This window comes from Primulina tabacum, chromosome 2 (genome assembly GCF_025594145.1).
Source record: "Primulina tabacum isolate GXHZ01 chromosome 2, ASM2559414v2, whole genome shotgun sequence".
In the NCBI taxonomy this organism is placed as follows: Eukaryota; Viridiplantae; Streptophyta; class Magnoliopsida; order Lamiales; family Gesneriaceae; genus Primulina; species Primulina tabacum.
Genome location: NC_134551.1, coordinates 13,591,056 through 13,609,815, shown reverse-complemented (window position 1 = coordinate 13,609,815; position 18,760 = coordinate 13,591,056). Strand labels below are relative to the sequence as shown.

Below are 18,760 nucleotides of genomic sequence, written 5' to 3'. Positions count from 1 at the left end.
TGGTATGAAAATAATGGTGAAGGGTTGGTTTCCCAACTTTGTATCAATAAATGGAGATATGGGTGTGCATTTTTATGCACTTGCTTTCCCCCTTGAATTATGCTGAGAAGATACTTTTACGTACCCAATTTAATCCATATTATGCTGCAATCGTTTGTTTTGTATGCCGAATTTAGCATTATTTATGGCAGAAATTTTTATGACATGCAATTGTGTTGTGGGTATGAAAATCATGGTGAAGGGTTGGTTTCCCGACTTTGTATCAATAAATGGAGATATGGGTGTGCATTTTCATGCACTTGCTTTCCCCCCTTCAATTATGCTGAAAAGATACTTTTATGTACCCAATTTAATCCATATTATGCTGAAATCGTTTGTTTTGTATGCCGAATTTAGCATTATTTATGCCGGAAATTTTTATGACATGCAATTGTGTTGTGTTTATGAAAATCATGGTGAAGGGTTGGTTTCCCAACTTTGAATCAATAAATGGACATATGGGTGTGTATTTTCATGTAATTGCTTTCCCTCTTCAATTATGCTGAAAAGATACTTTTACGTACCCAATTTAATCCATATTATGATGAAATCGTTTGTCTTGTATGCCGAATTTAGCATTATTTATGCCGGAAAAATTTATGACATGCAATTGTGTTGTGGGTATGAAAATCATGGTGAATGTTTGGTTTCCCAACTTTGAATCAATAAATGGAGATTTTAGGAAGATCACAAAGGGAAAATAAAAGATTTTTAGGGAGACTGGGCAGGACGATTTTTGAGACTTTTGGAGGGGGCTTTCGACGGCTTGGTACTAGTTTAACTAATCATCAAATTACTTATTATTGTTTGCCTAGATTAAATCGAATAATTCAAATCTTAGTACTCTTAAATAATAGTATCTGTGGGATCGATACTTGAACTTGTTGTCCATTTACTATAACTTGACCTAATCCGCTTGGTAGATTTATTCCCAACCGAAATCTTCGGTCATGCTCCCTTCTTACTATACGTTCAAATTCTAGCTTTATATACACAATCGAATACATAGTATACCAAAATAGCTGGTGTTGTATGCTGGATTTAACATTTTTAATGCCGAAAATTATTATGATAATGACTTTTGTTATGAGTAATAAAATGATGGTGATGAGTTCTTATGCTATTTCATCAGCAACTATTTTATCAGTAGAATCAAGAATTCAGGATTTCAAGAACTCGATAGTGCATGAAGTTAATAATAGTTTCAATATAAGTACTTATAATATCAAAATTAACGTAAGCTCGACAACCTAAAGCTAAAAATACTAGAATGTAGTATTATCCATACAAAACACGAAATCAGAGTATCCATCATAAAAATGTTTTCAACCATCTTTACCGAACACACCATTACTGTCGGATAAAATTGTTGCAGCGATACATGCTCTGACAGTGTTCATTTTGCAATCTCTTTCATAGGTCCAAGCTTCATCATTATCACGAGCATAGCAATACGCCCACAAACATAAATAAACACCGCAATTCATATCAACACCTTGTTGTCGGCAGAAAACTTGGTTTACATACTCCTTCGTTTTGTAATCGAACATAATCCCCATATACCCAACTAAGAACTTAGCCTAAAAAAATGACAAAGAACACTCAGTTAATATGAACAACAACATTCTTGTGATTAAATATGCATTTAAATATTAACTTACATAAGCTCTTGCGGTTCCAAGTGACATGGCTGTATATATCGAGTTTCTAAATTCAAACTCTCTTTTTTCAGTATTGTAAACAAGCAAGAACCAATGATATTTGGCGTGGAATTGGAAACAACAAAAATCTACAACGATCAATCAACTTCCTATTTAGTTGTTCTAATTTTCCCCTTGAATCATATGTCAAATGTGATAAAAAAAATCATGGTAACCATCATCTTTCAACTTCCGCTTTTTGTTCAACCTCTGTAATGCACCCAATACCTCATCCTAAGCATGGAAAATAACATATTATCATATTTATATTTCATATACACAAACCAATCATTCAAATTTTTTTGAAACATACAAACCTGGACTGTCGTATCCATGCAAAATATTTCTGAACCATTTTTTCGACTATATCCACTCACAATTTGCATATAACAATTGATGATATTGTCTTTCAACGCATCCCCAAACAACAAATCACAGAATTCAATGCCACAAATTTTGAATCTTTCACCTTCCCACACAGTACCACTACGAGAACAAGAATATGGTTAAATCCAATAATATATAAACATTAAATAAATTTAAAAATTGCAAGAGGTGTACCTTAGTTTTTCCACTGTAAGATATTTTATTATAATGTTGCGCTCTTTGTCCGAGACTTCTTCTCAACCACAAAAATCTTGTCTACCTCTGAAATTTTTAAGTTTCGACTCATCTTTATCTGCGGATATCTTCTCGTCTTCTACGCTTGTGCCTCCCTATGGAACAATAAAAATTTATCAAAAAATTAAATAAATTACATCATTATAAAAAAATAACAAATATCAAAACAATTAAAATGCACGATACCTCATCACTAATTACACGATACTCTTTGCATTCTACATCGGACTTTGTTTTGCGTCTTGGGGTGGAACTTGGAGGAGTGACGAACATATTTGGCTTTCTTTTTTTCACACGATTAGTTCTTGTCGTTACATTCTTCACAATTGAAGACATAACATTGTTGACCTTCTCCTCTTGCGAACTAGTGACACCATTACCATCATCTCTTTCATCTACTACCTCTCTCGAAGAATCCTCCATGCGAACCTTATTTAATTCCATATCCAACTTAGTGAAACCAACATCATCACCTTTATTCAACTCTGTGTCAAAATCTTCAAAAGAACCATTCTTATCATCATTTTTTCCCGCATCAACTTTAACATTTACCAGACCATTACCACCATCCTTTGTCATATTTTCGTTACTTTGACAACACATTTGTCTCAGTATTTGAATCTCATGGAATTGGTCTTCCACAAGTTTTTCCAATCTCCTAATTTTGCATGTTGTTTCCTCATCCTTCATTTTAGATGATACATGCAAATTTAATAACTACAAAATTCAACACCAATTCTCAATAAATCATAAAATAAATTTGGTGAATTTATTTGTTTACCTTCACATTTCTCCGTCTATGACCAAATAACTCCAATTCCTCACCAAATGGAATGATTTCAAACACCTTGTAGAAATAAAAAAAAAATTGTCACCTTTGCTATACTATAAAATATTCTTAAAACAAAATACCTTCGTATGAGTAATTCTTTTAAGCAAAGTCTCCGTGTCTTCAACTTTTATCGGGATCTTGCTTTCACCCCACTTAAATAAACGTGGATATGTACGTGGAGATCCGAATACAACTCCTAAGGAAGGAATTTTTTCGTACACCCAAGCCTACATAAATAAAAATACAAATGTTATAATATAATATTAGATACAAAAAATAATAAAAACTCGCCATCATCTCGACAACACAACCATCCAAGTATGTTTTCCTTCCTATTGCTCCTTTCAAATTCCCCATATGTGCAGAAATTTTATCGTATAGAAATCTATGGGCAGCGTCTCCCCATGAATATCCAAAAAAATTCGGCAAATCATCAATGTATGAAAATACAAACCGGGGTGTCAAATAGGTACTTAGCGGAAATACTACGCAATTCAACGCAAACAAAATAAATATTCTAACAAAATCATCCAATTGCGATTCATCATCTGATTCAGCTAATAATAAGAGATTTTCAGAAATCGTCTTCCTCATGGCTTTGCTAAGCTTCCCTGCAAAATAACGTGATAAAAAATTTGACTTTGTTCCGAGATCTTGGTTTACAGGTTGGCCCCCATGAGGTAGACCAAGGACGATAGAAAACTCGAATGATGTGAAAGGGACGACAATGTCCTTCCCAAAGACAAAAGATGAGGAGTCACTCTTGAAGCTTTTTAATATCACATCAACTCTCGTACTGTAGATGGAGAGTTTAGGCATCTTCAACCATTTATCAAAAGGATTACTAATGATCCTTGCTCGTTGCCTCTCATTAAGTTTTGGCTCAAGCTTGTTCATTATTTTTCGAAAATAAGTAGAAGAATATCGTGACATTGCATCTTTTCCGCTTTGCATATGAGCCTCATTATCATTGACATTTTTTTTAACCATTTCTGCACAAAACAAAAAAAATTTAAATATATTAATATAACAAATTAAAAAAAAGTAAACTTCTAATATAATTCCAAACAACACGTACGATCAAAATTAATAACATTAAAAAATCAAGACAAACAAAACAATGCAAAGCTTATTAAAATTGACAACAAACACTTGCTTGCTGTGATAATTATAGAACCATGATGTACCAGATTTACCTGGCCAAGCAGTGCATAGTTAAGGGTGGTTTCGGATTTTCTTAATGCCTTTTTCCCTCATTTTAGCATCCTGAAAATTCCGAATGATTTTTGCCCTTATTCTATAATGTCGAATCAAATGCTATCCAAATTGATTTTTTTATCACATTCTTTGGTTCTCTTTGTTGGAAGCAGACTTAAAACCCACTCAATTTTCTCTTTGCAAAATGCAATACACACTGATGATTTTGTCTCATCCTTTTGCTTCTCCTTATTGGTATAACCAATAACTCTGCACTAGGCATCTCCGTAGTATGCTTTCTCAATTTCTCCTTTTTGGCCTCCAATTTATAAGTTTGTGGAATTAGTGGACGAATGGACGCAAATTATTTTACAACTAATGTACTTCTTCAAACAAAAGAGGACAAATTTTTTTGGTCAAAAATACTCTGAAAATTTAGAAAAACTAATTCATCTGGTTCCGATTGTTTTCTTTACATCACATACGTACAGGAAGAATCAAGAACAATAGCCTTTACCGTGGGTTTTGGTGGCTAGGGAATTAAAATAGAAATCGTGACAATAACATATATAAATTACAATTGTGCTAACAAATATCATAATAACTGGAAAAATCCACCGAAAAAAAAAAGATGAAGAAATCACTTGTTTTGCGAAATCGTCAAAGTATCATAAATCAAGAACAAATGGCGTACCAAATATCAAATAAATGGAAAAAACGAGCTAACAAACAAGAAGAAGCAACTCACTTGTTTTCTTTTCTTGAATCTCCAAAAAAATCAGTGCTCCAGTGGAGGTGGATGTAGTTTCGAAGGTGGAGGTTGAAGGAAGATTAGGGATCGGCCGGGGCGATGGGTGAGAGAATTGGGGGGGAGAGAATTGGGGGAGAGATATAATAATAAAATAAGAGAAAAATTAATAAAATATTGTGGAGGGAGTTTAAAACAAATTCCTCATCTTCTCGGGTGGTGCAGAGAAAATTTTATGGTTTTGGGGACTGAACCGCAAATCAAGTTTCTGTTTAAGGATTTTCTTCCCAAATTTCCATATATAAAAACTATTTTTAAAAAAATAAAAAAATTATATATTAAATAAATTAACATCTTTAAGTTATTTTATTAAATGTAAAAACTTATAAACTTGTTTTAAATAATTTATTCAAACATTCTTTCATTAACATGAGCAAAAATCATAGGTCCGCTTAAGTCTCATCCCATCTCATTAGTATTCGGGTTCGTGTTCGGTGGAATCACAGGCCTGCTTTTCGTCTCGTCCCCTTCCCGTCATCACAGGCTAAAACCGTATCATATATCTGAAAATGAGGGAGAATGGAGAACATTCCCTTGGAAGTTGATCGCAGGAATCCCTCCATCAGTACGAAATTCACATCACCACTTCCCAATATTCTCAGGCAGACCCTTCCCTTGTCTTCTGGTTCTCGTGCACGATTTCATTTTCAACTGCTTACTAGCTCAATTTCTCCTAATTTTGGCATTAAGGATACCCGAAGATTCATTTTTCTCTGCAGGAAGAATTAGAGGGTGTTCCTTACATCCGATCTTGTGGTTTGTCTTCGAGTGTAGGTGTTAGATTAGTGATCTTGAACATACAAACTGGGGAAATGGGAATAGCTTTCACGCGGCTGTTTTCGTCGCTTTTTGGAAACAAGGAGGCTCGGATCCTAGTTCTGGGCCTCGATAATGCTGGGAAAACAACGATTCTTTGTATGTACTTACTTCGCCCGACCTCGTTTCAGTGATCTCTTCTCGTGTGATGATTTTATTTTTATTTTTTTGTATTGTTTAATTTTCAGATCGGCTTCAGATGGGTGAAGTTGTCTCCACTATTCCAAGTATGGATTCGCTGTTTCCCTTCTATTCTCAATTTTTTTTGTTGTGTAATTAGGATAATGACATAGCATTTTAGTTTTATTGTAAGATTTATGTTTTGACTGTGCAATAATTGCCTTCATGGAAGAAACAATTCGGATAATATATTTTGTATCATGGGCTTATGATCTCTAGCTGAGTTGCTACCTTAGTGGGCTGTCTGGATTTGGAACATGAATTTTTCTGTGTCAATTTTGAAGTCGATTGAGAGATGTATAAGCCCAGGTGGGGAAAAATGTTTTCTAACGCTGATAACTGACTGTCATTTTGTTCTTGCAGCGATTGGGTTCAATGTGGAAACGGTGCAATATAACAACATAAAGTTTCAAGTTTGGGATTTAGGTAAGCTTATTTGCGCTTGATTGATGATAAATCTTACCTTTTCTAGCATATGGATTTCTGATATTCTTACCTTTTCTCCAGATTATTCTTAAATGAAATCATTTTGCCTTTTCTAGCATATGAATTCCAATTATTTGTCTTTAATTTGTAGAAGTTTGGTCAATTAGAGATCCTTATTCTTCTGAAATAGTGTATTCTGAGTTGTGGCTGTATTAAAAAGTAACAGCCTAACAGTTCATACTTATTGAAGCTAAAAATCAAGCAGATTTAAGGACTTCCATGTTAAGGTTATCAGTGAAATGGAGGTGTAGTGAATGCATAAGGAACTCATAAGGAGATCGAAAATATTAGTAACTGGAATCCTGACAGACTGTTGCTTCATAGTCATTCTTTTTATTTCAGAAGCTTACAAATTGTCAGCATATCTATACTATAGACCTTTGATCTCTTGGTGAAGCTTACTACCCAATTTATGCTCTTGACTCTTCATTTAATTGGTTCAAGAAATAAACTTCCGTCCCCGGTCAATCTTTCCTCTCTTATTTTACTTTCTCGTAGTTTTTTCGATAATTAATGAGTCACTCAACATTTCTTTTGTTACATTCTAATATTTTCTTTTTTAATAAATTACATTTGTGTCTCTGATTTATATAAGATTAAAATTTTTTATCCGCTATTTCACGCACATATCAAGTGCGCGTCAATCACAAGTTGCTATATTTTGTGAAAATTAAGAGATGTATGGGAATCACTAGAGCTTTCTCTTCGTAGTTGTTTATTTATGAATTATGATGCCTCTGGAGGACCTTTCAATTATTTCTTAATTGCTTGATTCATTAATACCGTGTTGTTAGGATCGAGATACTAGGTGGGGTTATCTTTAAGCAATAGGGGATTAGATTATGGAATTAAAATAAAAACTCATCATAGTCGATAGTCCTATATTGTAAAATTTAACTTGATGTGATTCGATTGTAAGCTGATATGCCATGAACATAATATAATTTCACTAACTCATCTTCTATGTGATAAATGAATCATCAGTCCTTATTGTGATGGCATGCATATGTTACGATAAACTTCTTATGCTGTAGATTCACAGGCTGGTGCGAAAGATAATTTCATTTTGTTTGTTGTATAATGAAGTTTTCCGAGTTTTTTTGGGTTTGGTAGAATCGGTTGACTCTGTAACTATCTTATGAACATTTTATCTATCCCATTAAACTCAAGACCACTTTCATGATTAGTCTTGTTGCTTTAGATGTAAGCTTTGAGAAGCTAAAGGAAGTTTTTGAAAAAATTTAGGCTTTTGGAGACTACTGAGAGACTGTAGGATTTCCAAACTGGGAATGGAGCAAGTCATTCAGCTTAATGGTGCTACAAAATGATAGTTTACATGCAGCATTGGGATTGAATAAATTAAGAAGACAATGCAAGAATACTGAAAGGTTTTTGATATGATTCCATGTGAACATGAAAAGCAAACTCGAATATTTGGAAGAAAACGAGCCATCAATGCAAGAACGTAACGAATCTTTAGTTTTGTCTCGATATTTGAAACAAGTATATTGTTATATTATCCCATAAACTATGAAGTTTATTAACAAACAATACGAAAATAACAATCGATCTCTAGTGTACCTTCAAAGAACTTGTCTTTGACAATCTGCGTGAAGAAAAGATTGACAAATGCCACAAAGCAAAAATCTTTAATAAGTTTGATTTGAGAAAACACACAAGGTGTAGCAAAGTCAAAGTTTTGGAAAATTTCTAGAGAGAATTTTTGAAAGATAAAATCAAAATAATAATCAATAATCTGCTGTATTTTCGAGTCTTACATATTTAATATGCAAAAAGATAACAATCCAAAGTTTCCTGGTGGAATAGGACTCTAAAATAGGCAACAAAACATGTTTCACACGACGTCGCCCGCTGCCGCACGGAGCTTACTGAACTTGCGTGTAGGTTGGCGCAGACATGCGCGCGCAACTAAGTAGAATCGGCTCGCGGGTGAGCGGAAGGTGCTGCCTCGTAGAGTTGTTCATCATTTAACACTTGAATGATGTTTAAATGGTCTCCAAATTGATTTTCATGCACTCCGAACCCTTCAACTCTTAACGACATACTTGTAGGCACCTCTCAGCAGCTCACAATGAGTCCTTGAACAGTTTCCTTGAAATTCTTGCTTCGTGCCCTCGTAATTGGTCCTTCTGGCAACTCCAACAGATCTCATGCCTTCTTAGGTGTTTGATTGTCCATGATCGTATCATCATTCCCTTCTTGAAAAGACAATAAATCTACAAGAGTTAGCGGGTTAAAGCCATAAACAATCTCAAAAGGAGAAAAATTTGTAGGAGAATGTACATTTCAATTATTTGCAAATTCAACAAAAGGCAAACAGTCATCCCAACTTTTCAATTCTTCTTTATTATGGTACGCAACAAAGTCCTTAATAAAAAAGTTTTATTAACAATTTCAGTTTGACCTCCGTTTGAGGATGACATGCAGTAGAAAACGGTCATTTAGTACCAAGTTTGTACCACCACGTCTTCCAAAAGTAGCTTCAGAAACGTGTATCCCTGTCAGAAACAATAATTCTAGGCATCCCATACAATCTAACAATTTCTTGAAAGAACAAATTTGCCACGCTAGAAGCATCATCATCTTTATCCCTTCCCCTCCTTTCTTAATTCTCGGTAGTTCTAGAACAAAATCCATCGAGATATCCACCTATGGTTCACTAAGAACAAGAAGTGGAGTATAAAGCCCATGTGGTTGTTGTCTAGACTTTGCCTTCTTATAGGTCACAAACCTCTCACACAAGCTCTCGATATAATGTTTCATGTGAGGCCTATAAGAGTGTTCATGCGATGTACTCAAAGTTTTAACCACACCGAAATGTATCATGAACCTCTCTCATGTACCTCCCTAACAAGTAATTCTTGCATAGACGTTTTAGGAATGCATAACCTAATCTCTTTAAACAAGTACCCATCATTCAAAAAAAATTTATCATGTAAACCAAGCAAGTATTATTTAATGATATCTTTAAAATCACCATCAAATGCATACAAATCTTTAATATGCTCAAATCCCAAAAATCTTGAGCCTAAAGTAGATAAGAGTATGTACCTCCGTGATAGTGCATCAGCTACTACATTTTCCTTACCTTGTTTGTACTTGATCACGTAAAGAAAAATTTCAACAAATGCTACCCACTTCGCATGCCTCTTATTAAGCTTTTGCTTTCCCTTGAGATGTTTCAGAGATTCATGATCTATGTGGATTACAAATTCCTTCGTCATAAGGTAATAATGCCATGTCTCGATAGATCTCACCAAAGCGTGTAACTTCTTGTCGTAGGTTGGGTAGTTCAGTGTCGGTCCACTCAACTTATCACTAAAGTACGTCACTGGTCGTCCTCCTTGCATCAAAACTCCTCCAATACCTACAGATGATGCATCACATTCAATTTCAAAGGGATTAGCAAAATCAGGTAAAACAAGTAAATGTGCATTAATTAATTTTTGTTTGATGGTGTTAAAAGACTTCTCTTGATCCTTGGCCCCAATGAAATGAGACGTTTTTCTTAATCATTGCCTTCACTGGTGCCTAACATGGTAAAATCCTTCACAAAATTCAATAGAAGCTTGCAAATCCATGAAAGCTTCGAACTTGACCAATAGTAGTAAGTGTTGGTCAATCTCGAATAACACTCACTTTTTTATCATCCACTTTGTACACCTTGAGAACTCACAATAAATATAAGAAAAATAAGTTTGTTTGTACAAAACACAATTCTTTATATTAGCATATAAATTTTCAGCTTTAAGTGTTACTAGTACAAGTTTCAAATGCTCATCCAAGTTCTTGCTATACACTAGGATATCATCAAAATAAACCACCACGAATTTACCTATATGTACATACAAAACATGATTCATCAATCCCATAAAGGTTTTAGGAGCATTAGTTAATCCAAAAGGCATAACTAACCACTCATACAATCCATACTTCGTTTTAAAAGCAGTTTTTCATTCGTCACATTCTGTCATCCTTCACATTCTCTCATCCTAATTTGATGATAACCACTTTTAAGATCAATTTTACTAAAGATGCTAGAGCCATGCAATTCGTCTAACAGATTATCTAGCCTAGGTCTGGGATGTCTATACTTGATGGTAACGTTAATAATAGCTCTACAATCAACACACATTCTCCATGATCAATTTTTCTTAGGGACTAACAAAACAGGTATAACACAAGTAGACATGGATTCACGCCCAAATCATGTATCTAAAAGTTCAATTACCTGCCGCTGAAGTTCTTTCAACTTTTCCGGGTTGCTCCTATATGGTGGTCGGTTTGGCAAGGCACTTCTGGGCACCAAATCAATTTGATGTTCAGTTCCTTTTAATGGTGGTAGTCCTTGCAGTAGCTCCTCCGGAAACACATAATCAAAATCCTTCAAAAAGAAAACAACAATGCTCAGAAGTGATCCAGTTATATCACTTGTGTTTAGAAGACTTCCTTATAAATAATTAATACAAGTGGAATCATATGTGTGAAATATTTGTTTCATTTCACATTTTTGGGAATATTTTTCTTGGCCTCATTAGTATAACTCCCTCCATCTATAATGATATTACAAACTTTCTCATTCGCAAAGCACCTAATATGGAACAAGTTCTCCCTCTGGTTAGTCTACTCCTCTTTAAAATGTGTATTCATGATACGCTTAGTTACGAGCACTTCACGTACATAGCCTCGTATCCTTCACTAGGATCCTGCAACTCGGGCATCTCATCATCACCCTCGACCTCCTCCTCACTTTCAGACTCAAACTCCCCAAGAGCATTCATAGTCATCACTCTTTTGTTTGGACATTGGCTAGCAATATGGCCAACTTCTTAACACCTAGAACATTAATATCTCTAGAATGATTAGTAGGAGTTTCAAATTTACCTTGCATTCTTTGCTTAGGCACCTCTTGCTTGATTTCAGTTTTGGGCTTGATCACCACCTTGCCTTCTTCACATTTTGCAACATTTGGACACCAAGAAGTTGATGAAATTCCTGCTTGATTGGTGCAGCCAACTACCCTCCTCTTGAGTCCCTGCTCTACTTTGATCGCCATTTGCATCATCTCATCTAAATCCATGTGGTGTCTAAGCTCCAGTTGGTCTTGAATTTCTCTGTTCAAACCACATAGAAAACGAGCCATAGTAGCCTCATTGTCCTCCTCTATGTTGGTTATACAATGCTACTTCCAACTCCTTATGGTAATCCTTGACACTCTTTGGACCCTACCTCAAACTCTGCAACTTCTTAAATATCTCACAGTAATAATAGTTGGGTACAAACTTCTTCCTCAAACTTGCTTCATGTCATCCCATGTGTCAATAGGTCTCTCATTATACTTTCTCCTAGTTGTCACAGGTTGATCCCACTAAATAAGAGTATAGTCTAAGAATTCAACACCGTCAACCTGACTTTTTTGAGTTCGGAGAAGTGGTGATAGTCAAATACAAACTTTACCATTTTCTTCCACTCTAAGTGTGCTTCTGGATCAGATTTACCATGAAACGAAGGTATTATCATCTTAATACTACCCATATTACCACCTATCTACCCCCTTCGTTGTATCTCCCACATACAACTCCTCTTCTACCTCTCTCAAACCCTTGGCCATGTCTATTTCTTTCCCAATTCTCATCACGACTCTCAGTCACCGCCCCCATGTCAAACTCATCCCCTTCATCCCTTCTTTCCCTCTTTCCATATTTCTAGTCCTAGTTATAGCTGCAAGAAACGTTACTATAAATAACAAGAATATTTCTCACCAAATGTCTCACTAATTACTTCTAAGAAAATCATTCTTTTTTTGTCCTTGCTACAAATACTCACAAGTCAATAAATTGGAAGATCTGGATATAACTCAAACATAGTAAAAGAAGAAAGCTTAAAATTTCGACCTTTTTTTGGTCTATTTTCTTCTTTGTTTTTTTTGTTACTTGTACAACAAGAAACAAAGAAACTTCCGCGACGAAGAAAAACTCAAGAAAATTTGAGAATCGCAAGATTCACGAACACAAGAAGACTAGAAAACAAGATTCCTAATAGAACTCTTGCAACACAAGAAAACACGAGGATCTCAAACAATAGAACAACGAAAGACTCGATAATGATTAACGAGATAACTTACTTGAATCGAAGGAACCTAAGCTCTTGTAACAAATGATATGATTCCTTATGAACATGAAAAGCAAACTCGAATATTTGGAAGAAAACGAGCCCTCAATCCAATAACATAACGAATCTTTTGTTTTGTCCCGATCTTAGTAACAAACAATGCAAAAATAACAATCGATCTCAAGTATACCTTCAAAGAACTTATCTTTAACAATCCGCAGAATCGACGTGCGGGTGCGCGGGTGATCGCTCTGCAGCGTAAGATGGGCGCGTGGGTGCGCAGAAGGTGCTGCCTTGGAGACTTGTTCATTACTTAACACTGGAATGATGTTTAAATGGTCTCCAAATTGATTGTCATGCACTCTAAATTCTTCAACTCTAGACGACATACTTGTAAGCACATCTTGGTAGCTCACCATGAATCTTTGAAGAACTTCCTTGAACTTCTTGTCGTCCCATCATAATTGGTCCTTCCGACAACTCCAACGAATCTCATGCCTTCTTAGGTGTTTGATTGTCCATGATCGCATCAGTTTTAGTGCGAATTGCAGAATCAAATTATGATTTGTGGACCTTCTAACAGATAAGTGTAAGATGATTGGTTAGTTGGTTTGAGGGTATATTACTTTGTCATTCCAACTGACAAAAACATTGATATCTTGGTTAAAATGCAGTGGCACCAAAATGGTTGGGTTGTTATTGGGATGCTTTGGTGGGAAGAAGGATTAAATATAATCAAAGGGTTGTGTATTTGTGCAAGTTTGTGGATGTCTCCTTTTAATTAAATCTAATTTCCCCTAGTTTTGATGAAGATATGTTTAAATATTTACGACCCAATCTAATAATTTTTCAGGAAGTATGTGGGTGATTTGTCCTATTCTATCAGACTTGATCATTGTTTATCTTATACATACAATCATTATATTACTTATTGCTATATGGATGTCATTATTTGATCAGCTTTAACATAATTGACATTGTGTTGTAGTTTTTGTGTTCTTTTTTTTTTTTTTTTTGTGGAATTTAATGAAGTTGGCCTAGTTCAATTTTGCATGGTGTCCTTTGGGAACAATTCAAAAATTTTCCTTTGGTTTTGCAGTTTGGTATGTGTGATTCCTGATTGCTAACTGTTACCATATTAAGTTTCCATTTTTCTTTACTCCCTTGTTTATTTAGCCATATTACCCTCGCAACGAGATGAAAAAATTTTGTTGGAACCCACACTATTGTATGGAGAACGGAATATGCTGTTAGCTAAACATTCACGTGATTTATATATATTTTGTATAAAGAAATTGATATTTTACTTGTCGTCAGTGGTTTCATTAACTCTTTACAACTTGTTTATGTGTTCTGATGTTGAATCTGACATAGAGTGTTTCCTTTCCTGTTTGCAGGTGGACAGACTAGTATTAGGTAATTCTGACCACCCTGAAGCTGTAGAACTTATTTTCCTGATGTAGGAGTTGTGGAAGTTTCTTGTACGATTCACAAGCTATTAATTTCCATGTTGCAGTTTCCTTCTGATCTTACCTTTATTTTATTTTCAAACAGTTTTCGAGTGAAATTCTGCTTTAATGACTGAGACAGTGAAGGCATCCCTTAGGCATGATGTCTCGATTTGGAGGAAATTAAGAAAGAATACTCACAATTGATTAAATGAAATTTGCCATCTTCTCTAAAGATTTACTGAAAAGTTACACTTCTTATTATAATTATACCCCTCCATACTCACAATGGCAATACTGTGGATATTCATTCTCAATATAGAAAGTCACTCAATTTTCTTTATCATTAACTTGAACCAATTTTCTTTATTATTAACTTAAACAATGCACTGAACTTAATGTATTCAGTCATATATCACACATAGTGAACTTACTGATATAAATCAAACTATTGTTGACTGCTCACAGTGGGGCTTTGGAGTTGAAGTTCACCATCTTTAAGAAAGTCCAGTGCTATTTTTGTTATTTTTTGAGATTTTGTTCGAATTTCTATAGAATGTTGATATGATAAATAATTAAATGATATATAGTGATTGTGTGTTGAAGATATGAAATGGCACAATGGTTGAAAAAAGTAGAGAGAAAAGTGTCATCTTGTGTGGTAAATACTTTTACTTATGTTTTGATACGTGATTTGAAAGGGAAGTTATTGTTTTGATTGAAGATTTTGAACATAAACTTGACTGAAATTACAATTTGCAAATATTATTGGTCAATCGCGTGTTCTGCTTTTCAGTATAGATAATTCGAGCCAAGTGCCGCCTTATATTTCCTTTTTATTTATTTTCTTTTCTCAGTACATGGCAGTAGCTGTTCATTAGTTTTACGCTCTCATTTCTATGACTCGAGTTGTTTCTTTACAATGTTTTATCTGTGCTTCAAGATTATTGGGATCTGTCCACACTGTGAAAAAGAAAATGGTGTGAGCATTCAGCATTCGTTCTACTGATTGCTATATTGGACTCATGGGATAACTATAGCTTTCATATTACAGAGTTGCTTGCATCTCGATAATCTTCTGACATGAGTTTCTTTTTTCAGACTTTGGGTACTTCCATCGAGCACAGGATAAAATAGAAACAGAATTATTGTCACCCCCCTAGATTTGCTTTAAACTTGTTCTTTTTTCTTTGTTAAAGCAAACTGGTTTCTGAAATTTTTTTATTTTTTTTTTAGTGCAACTTTGCAAGTTCCTATTGTAGTCTAAGGACATCCACAATGGTGGATATAATACATGCCACGTCATTCAAATATCCTCTCTATCTAAATATTCATCACTGCACACCATTGATTTGTGTGTCGACAATTTTTTTTTTAATTTCTTCAAGGCAGCGTGAGTTTCACGCTGACTTGAGACACGTGCGTGCATTGCACTCGCGCGTCAAAACCTGTAGTGGACAATTAAATGGAATCCGGGATCGACCAAGCTTGGGTCGACGAAGACATTGATCGACCAAAACAAAACATTGGTCGACCAACAAAAATGGTCGACCAATTGTTTAACAATTGGTGACCAATTGTTTTGGTCGACCATTTAAAACATTGGTCGATTATTTGGTCAATTAAGAACGTTAGGTTTTGAACGTTAGGTCAATTAAGAACGTTTGGTCAATTGTTTTTTCTGCACAACTTTATTGTCTCTGATCAATTAAGAAATTTTAGTCTATAAATACATAAATTTTAAAGAAATTAAAATTCATATTTTCAATATCCTATATACATATTTCTCTCACAAAAAAATTTTGGAATGGATAATAGTTCCAATAATTTTTTTAGTGATCTTTTGAACTCTCCAAATAACGACGAAAATTCAAGTGGAGAAAATTCTCGAGTTCGTCCGAGTGTCCAACATCCTCCATTTCCATTTCTTACACATCAACCACAGAATTTGCAACATTTTCCATATCCACCACCATATTTTTTTAACGCCCCTCTACCTCCGTGGAATACATGCCCCCCAAAATATTGGCAGAGTAGCCAATATTTTGTGCAAGCTCCATCCCATGGAATTAATCCTGTTCAATCACCGGGGCTTCAATCAACTGAATCGAGAAGGGCTAGTTTTCATGTCTTTTTTTTAGTGTCTTCGTGAATTACTAATTTTCAATTATTATTATTATAAATGTTGTTTTATGGTTTGTAATTTTTTATTATTAATGTTATAAATATTGTTTTGTGGTAAATTAGTTTTGTATAGTACGTTATAAATTTTTTAATTTTATTAATATTTATTTTATTACAAATTAGTTATTAAAAAATAATCGTTATAAACTTTCTAGTTTTATATTTCAATAAAAATATAATACTAAATAATAATGAAAGTAATTAAAGTGGTTAAATGATTTTATTTAAATGAAAATAAAATATTAATTAAAGTGACAGTGGGACCCATAAATATTTGGTTGGTGGGATATTTGATTGTGAAATATGAGATATTTGAGTAGAGAAATATTTGATTGATGATGTTGATCATGAGGTTCACAAATATTTGAAGGAAATATTTTTCTTACTGTGGATGGCCTAATTATATGGTCATAAGTGTTCGAGGTGTTCTTTACATCTCCGAAGATTATCAGCAACTTGAACTCATGGCGCATATGATTATCTTCTTGTGCTTGCTTTTCATAGCTGAAATCTGTTGCATGGTTCATTCATGTATTTTGTTTCCCAGGCCTTACTGGAGGTGCTACTTTCCCAATACTCAAGCCATTATATATGTTGTTGATTCAAGTGATACTGATAGACTTGTGGTTGCAAAAGAGGAATTTCACGCGACATTGGAGGTGCTCTTGCTTTTGTTCATCTTTATTATTAACCATATTGGAAATGCTTAATTTTTGTATCTATGTATGAAGTTGCCAAGCTCTGCTTCTTGATCACAGGAGTCAGAAAGAGAAACGGTGCTGTTTATGTTTGCTCTAATATGACTCTTGTCATGAAATTGCCAAGCTCTGCTTCTTTAACCGAGCTTTGGTTATATGCTTGATCTGTGATCTCTTATTCTACCATTAACCTGTAATACTATGGTTTCCTTTCAGGAGGAAGAGCTGAAAGGTGCTGTCGTCCTCGTGTTTGCAAACAAACAGGTTTGCTTAATTGAGCAGCACATTTGTGCTTTTAAAGTTTGAATCCACTTTGTGCTTGATGCATCATGTAAATATGCCCACAGCTGCACTCCATTTTTTATGCAAAGAAACTACAAAAAGTTTACATTTTACAGGATCTACCTGGGGCACTTGATGATGCATCTGTAACTGAGGCCTTAGAGCTGCACAAAATAAAGAATCGTCAATGGGCTATTTTTAAAACATCTGCAATAAAAGGAGAGGGCCTCTTCGAGGGCTTGGACTGGTAAACTCAATTCACACCTTCGGTTCTTGATGTTTCCCAATTTCTTTTTCTTAAACAAGTGAAATAGCCTTTAGCGGTAGTCCAATAGTTGTGTATTCTCAAGTTCATGGATCAATGTTACAGTACCAGTCTTTCTGTCTTTTGTAACTATTTTTGTACTCTCGCCTTACTTCTGCTGCTATCATCAATTGAGCAGGTTGAGTAACACGCTTAAGGCTGGAGGTGGATAATTTGGACTATAAACAGCGTAGTTGATCACGGGGCATGGCTGACATTGATCTGGAATATATCCGGTTGTTACGGTATATGATTTTTACTGAATTTCCATTGCTAGGTTGTCTTCTGTTATGGTTTGTGGAATATAGGGTCGATGTTTGGATGTTTAGTTTGAAGTTTTACCGGAGAAACAAACTCATAGCTCATCTTTCCGATTCAAAAATTGTTTCTTTACATTTATGATTTATCTGCTTACTTCCCCAGTTATTATCAGAATAAGTTTTGTCTTTGTTTATTCATCAAAAGCACGTTGTTCGCTCTGTCACAAAGAATTTCTTTTCAATGAAGCGTCTTTTTTTTCATTGTATTTTTTATTAACAAAAAGATCCATTTTGGAGGCAATATACTGTTAAGGCATAATTTAAGGGAGATTAGCACGAAGGGCCCTTCTCCAATGAACCACCGACCGTATATATACACGTGAAGTAGTAACATCTCAAGTCTCGCATAATTAATGTGGGCAGCTGGAGCTTGATCGACGTCCACTTCATTTATAATATTAACATCATATTAAATTAATATTAGTATTTATATTATATTTTATTGATATATAAATTAACATATACTAATTGTAATTAGTTCACACAGCTCATTTACCATCAATCGAATAATGTATGTTGGGGTCAGTCAATTCATGTCAGTTTTAACAGATTATAATTTAAATATTATTTAATTTTAATTTTATTTTATTTTATTTTAAGATACTTCACGTTTTTCATCCCGTTCTGTTTACCTCATCACATTCCTTGTTTTTTTCACTATATTTATGGTGACTATATATATTTTTTCGGTAATCTGTAGTATTAAAATTAGT

At 34.5% G+C, this 18,760-nt stretch overlaps 3 protein-coding genes across 3 annotated transcripts in view; 2 read left to right on the top strand and 1 right to left on the bottom strand.

The window, feature by feature from the left end:
* The window catches only part of LOC142530568 (uncharacterized), a 49,966-nt gene extending 33,438 nt beyond the window's left edge, over positions 1 to 16,528 (top strand). The window contains exon 3 of the mRNA XM_075636400.1: positions 16,517 to 16,528. The gene's annotated coding sequence lies outside the window, so the exon portion shown is untranslated. The remainder of the gene's footprint in view (positions 1 to 16,516) is intronic.
* On the bottom strand, positions 1,209 to 5,250 carry LOC142530551 (uncharacterized). Its single transcript, XM_075636385.1, has 9 exons — positions 5,138 to 5,250; positions 3,504 to 4,184; positions 3,273 to 3,419; positions 3,142 to 3,207; positions 2,547 to 3,077; positions 2,301 to 2,455; positions 2,057 to 2,225; positions 1,701 to 1,973; positions 1,209 to 1,619 (listed from the first exon to the last, which is right to left on the bottom strand). The coding sequence occupies exons 2-6, from the start codon at positions 3,504 to 3,506 to the stop codon at positions 2,363 to 2,365; spliced, it is 840 nt and encodes a 279-aa protein (XP_075492500.1). The 5' UTR covers positions 3,507 to 4,184; positions 5,138 to 5,250; the 3' UTR covers positions 1,209 to 1,619; positions 1,701 to 1,973; positions 2,057 to 2,225; positions 2,301 to 2,362.
* LOC142530575 (ADP-ribosylation factor 1) lies at positions 5,603 to 18,207 on the top strand. The gene is made up of 9 exons (XM_075636404.1): positions 5,603 to 5,799; positions 5,972 to 6,112; positions 6,202 to 6,240; positions 6,557 to 6,619; positions 14,209 to 14,227; positions 16,991 to 17,102; positions 17,358 to 17,405; positions 17,540 to 17,670; positions 17,867 to 18,207. The coding sequence occupies exons 2-9, from the start codon at positions 6,010 to 6,012 to the stop codon at positions 17,898 to 17,900; spliced, it is 549 nt and encodes a 182-aa protein (XP_075492519.1). The 5' UTR covers positions 5,603 to 5,799; positions 5,972 to 6,009; the 3' UTR covers positions 17,901 to 18,207.
* Positions 18,208 to 18,760: the final 553 nt, after the last annotated feature.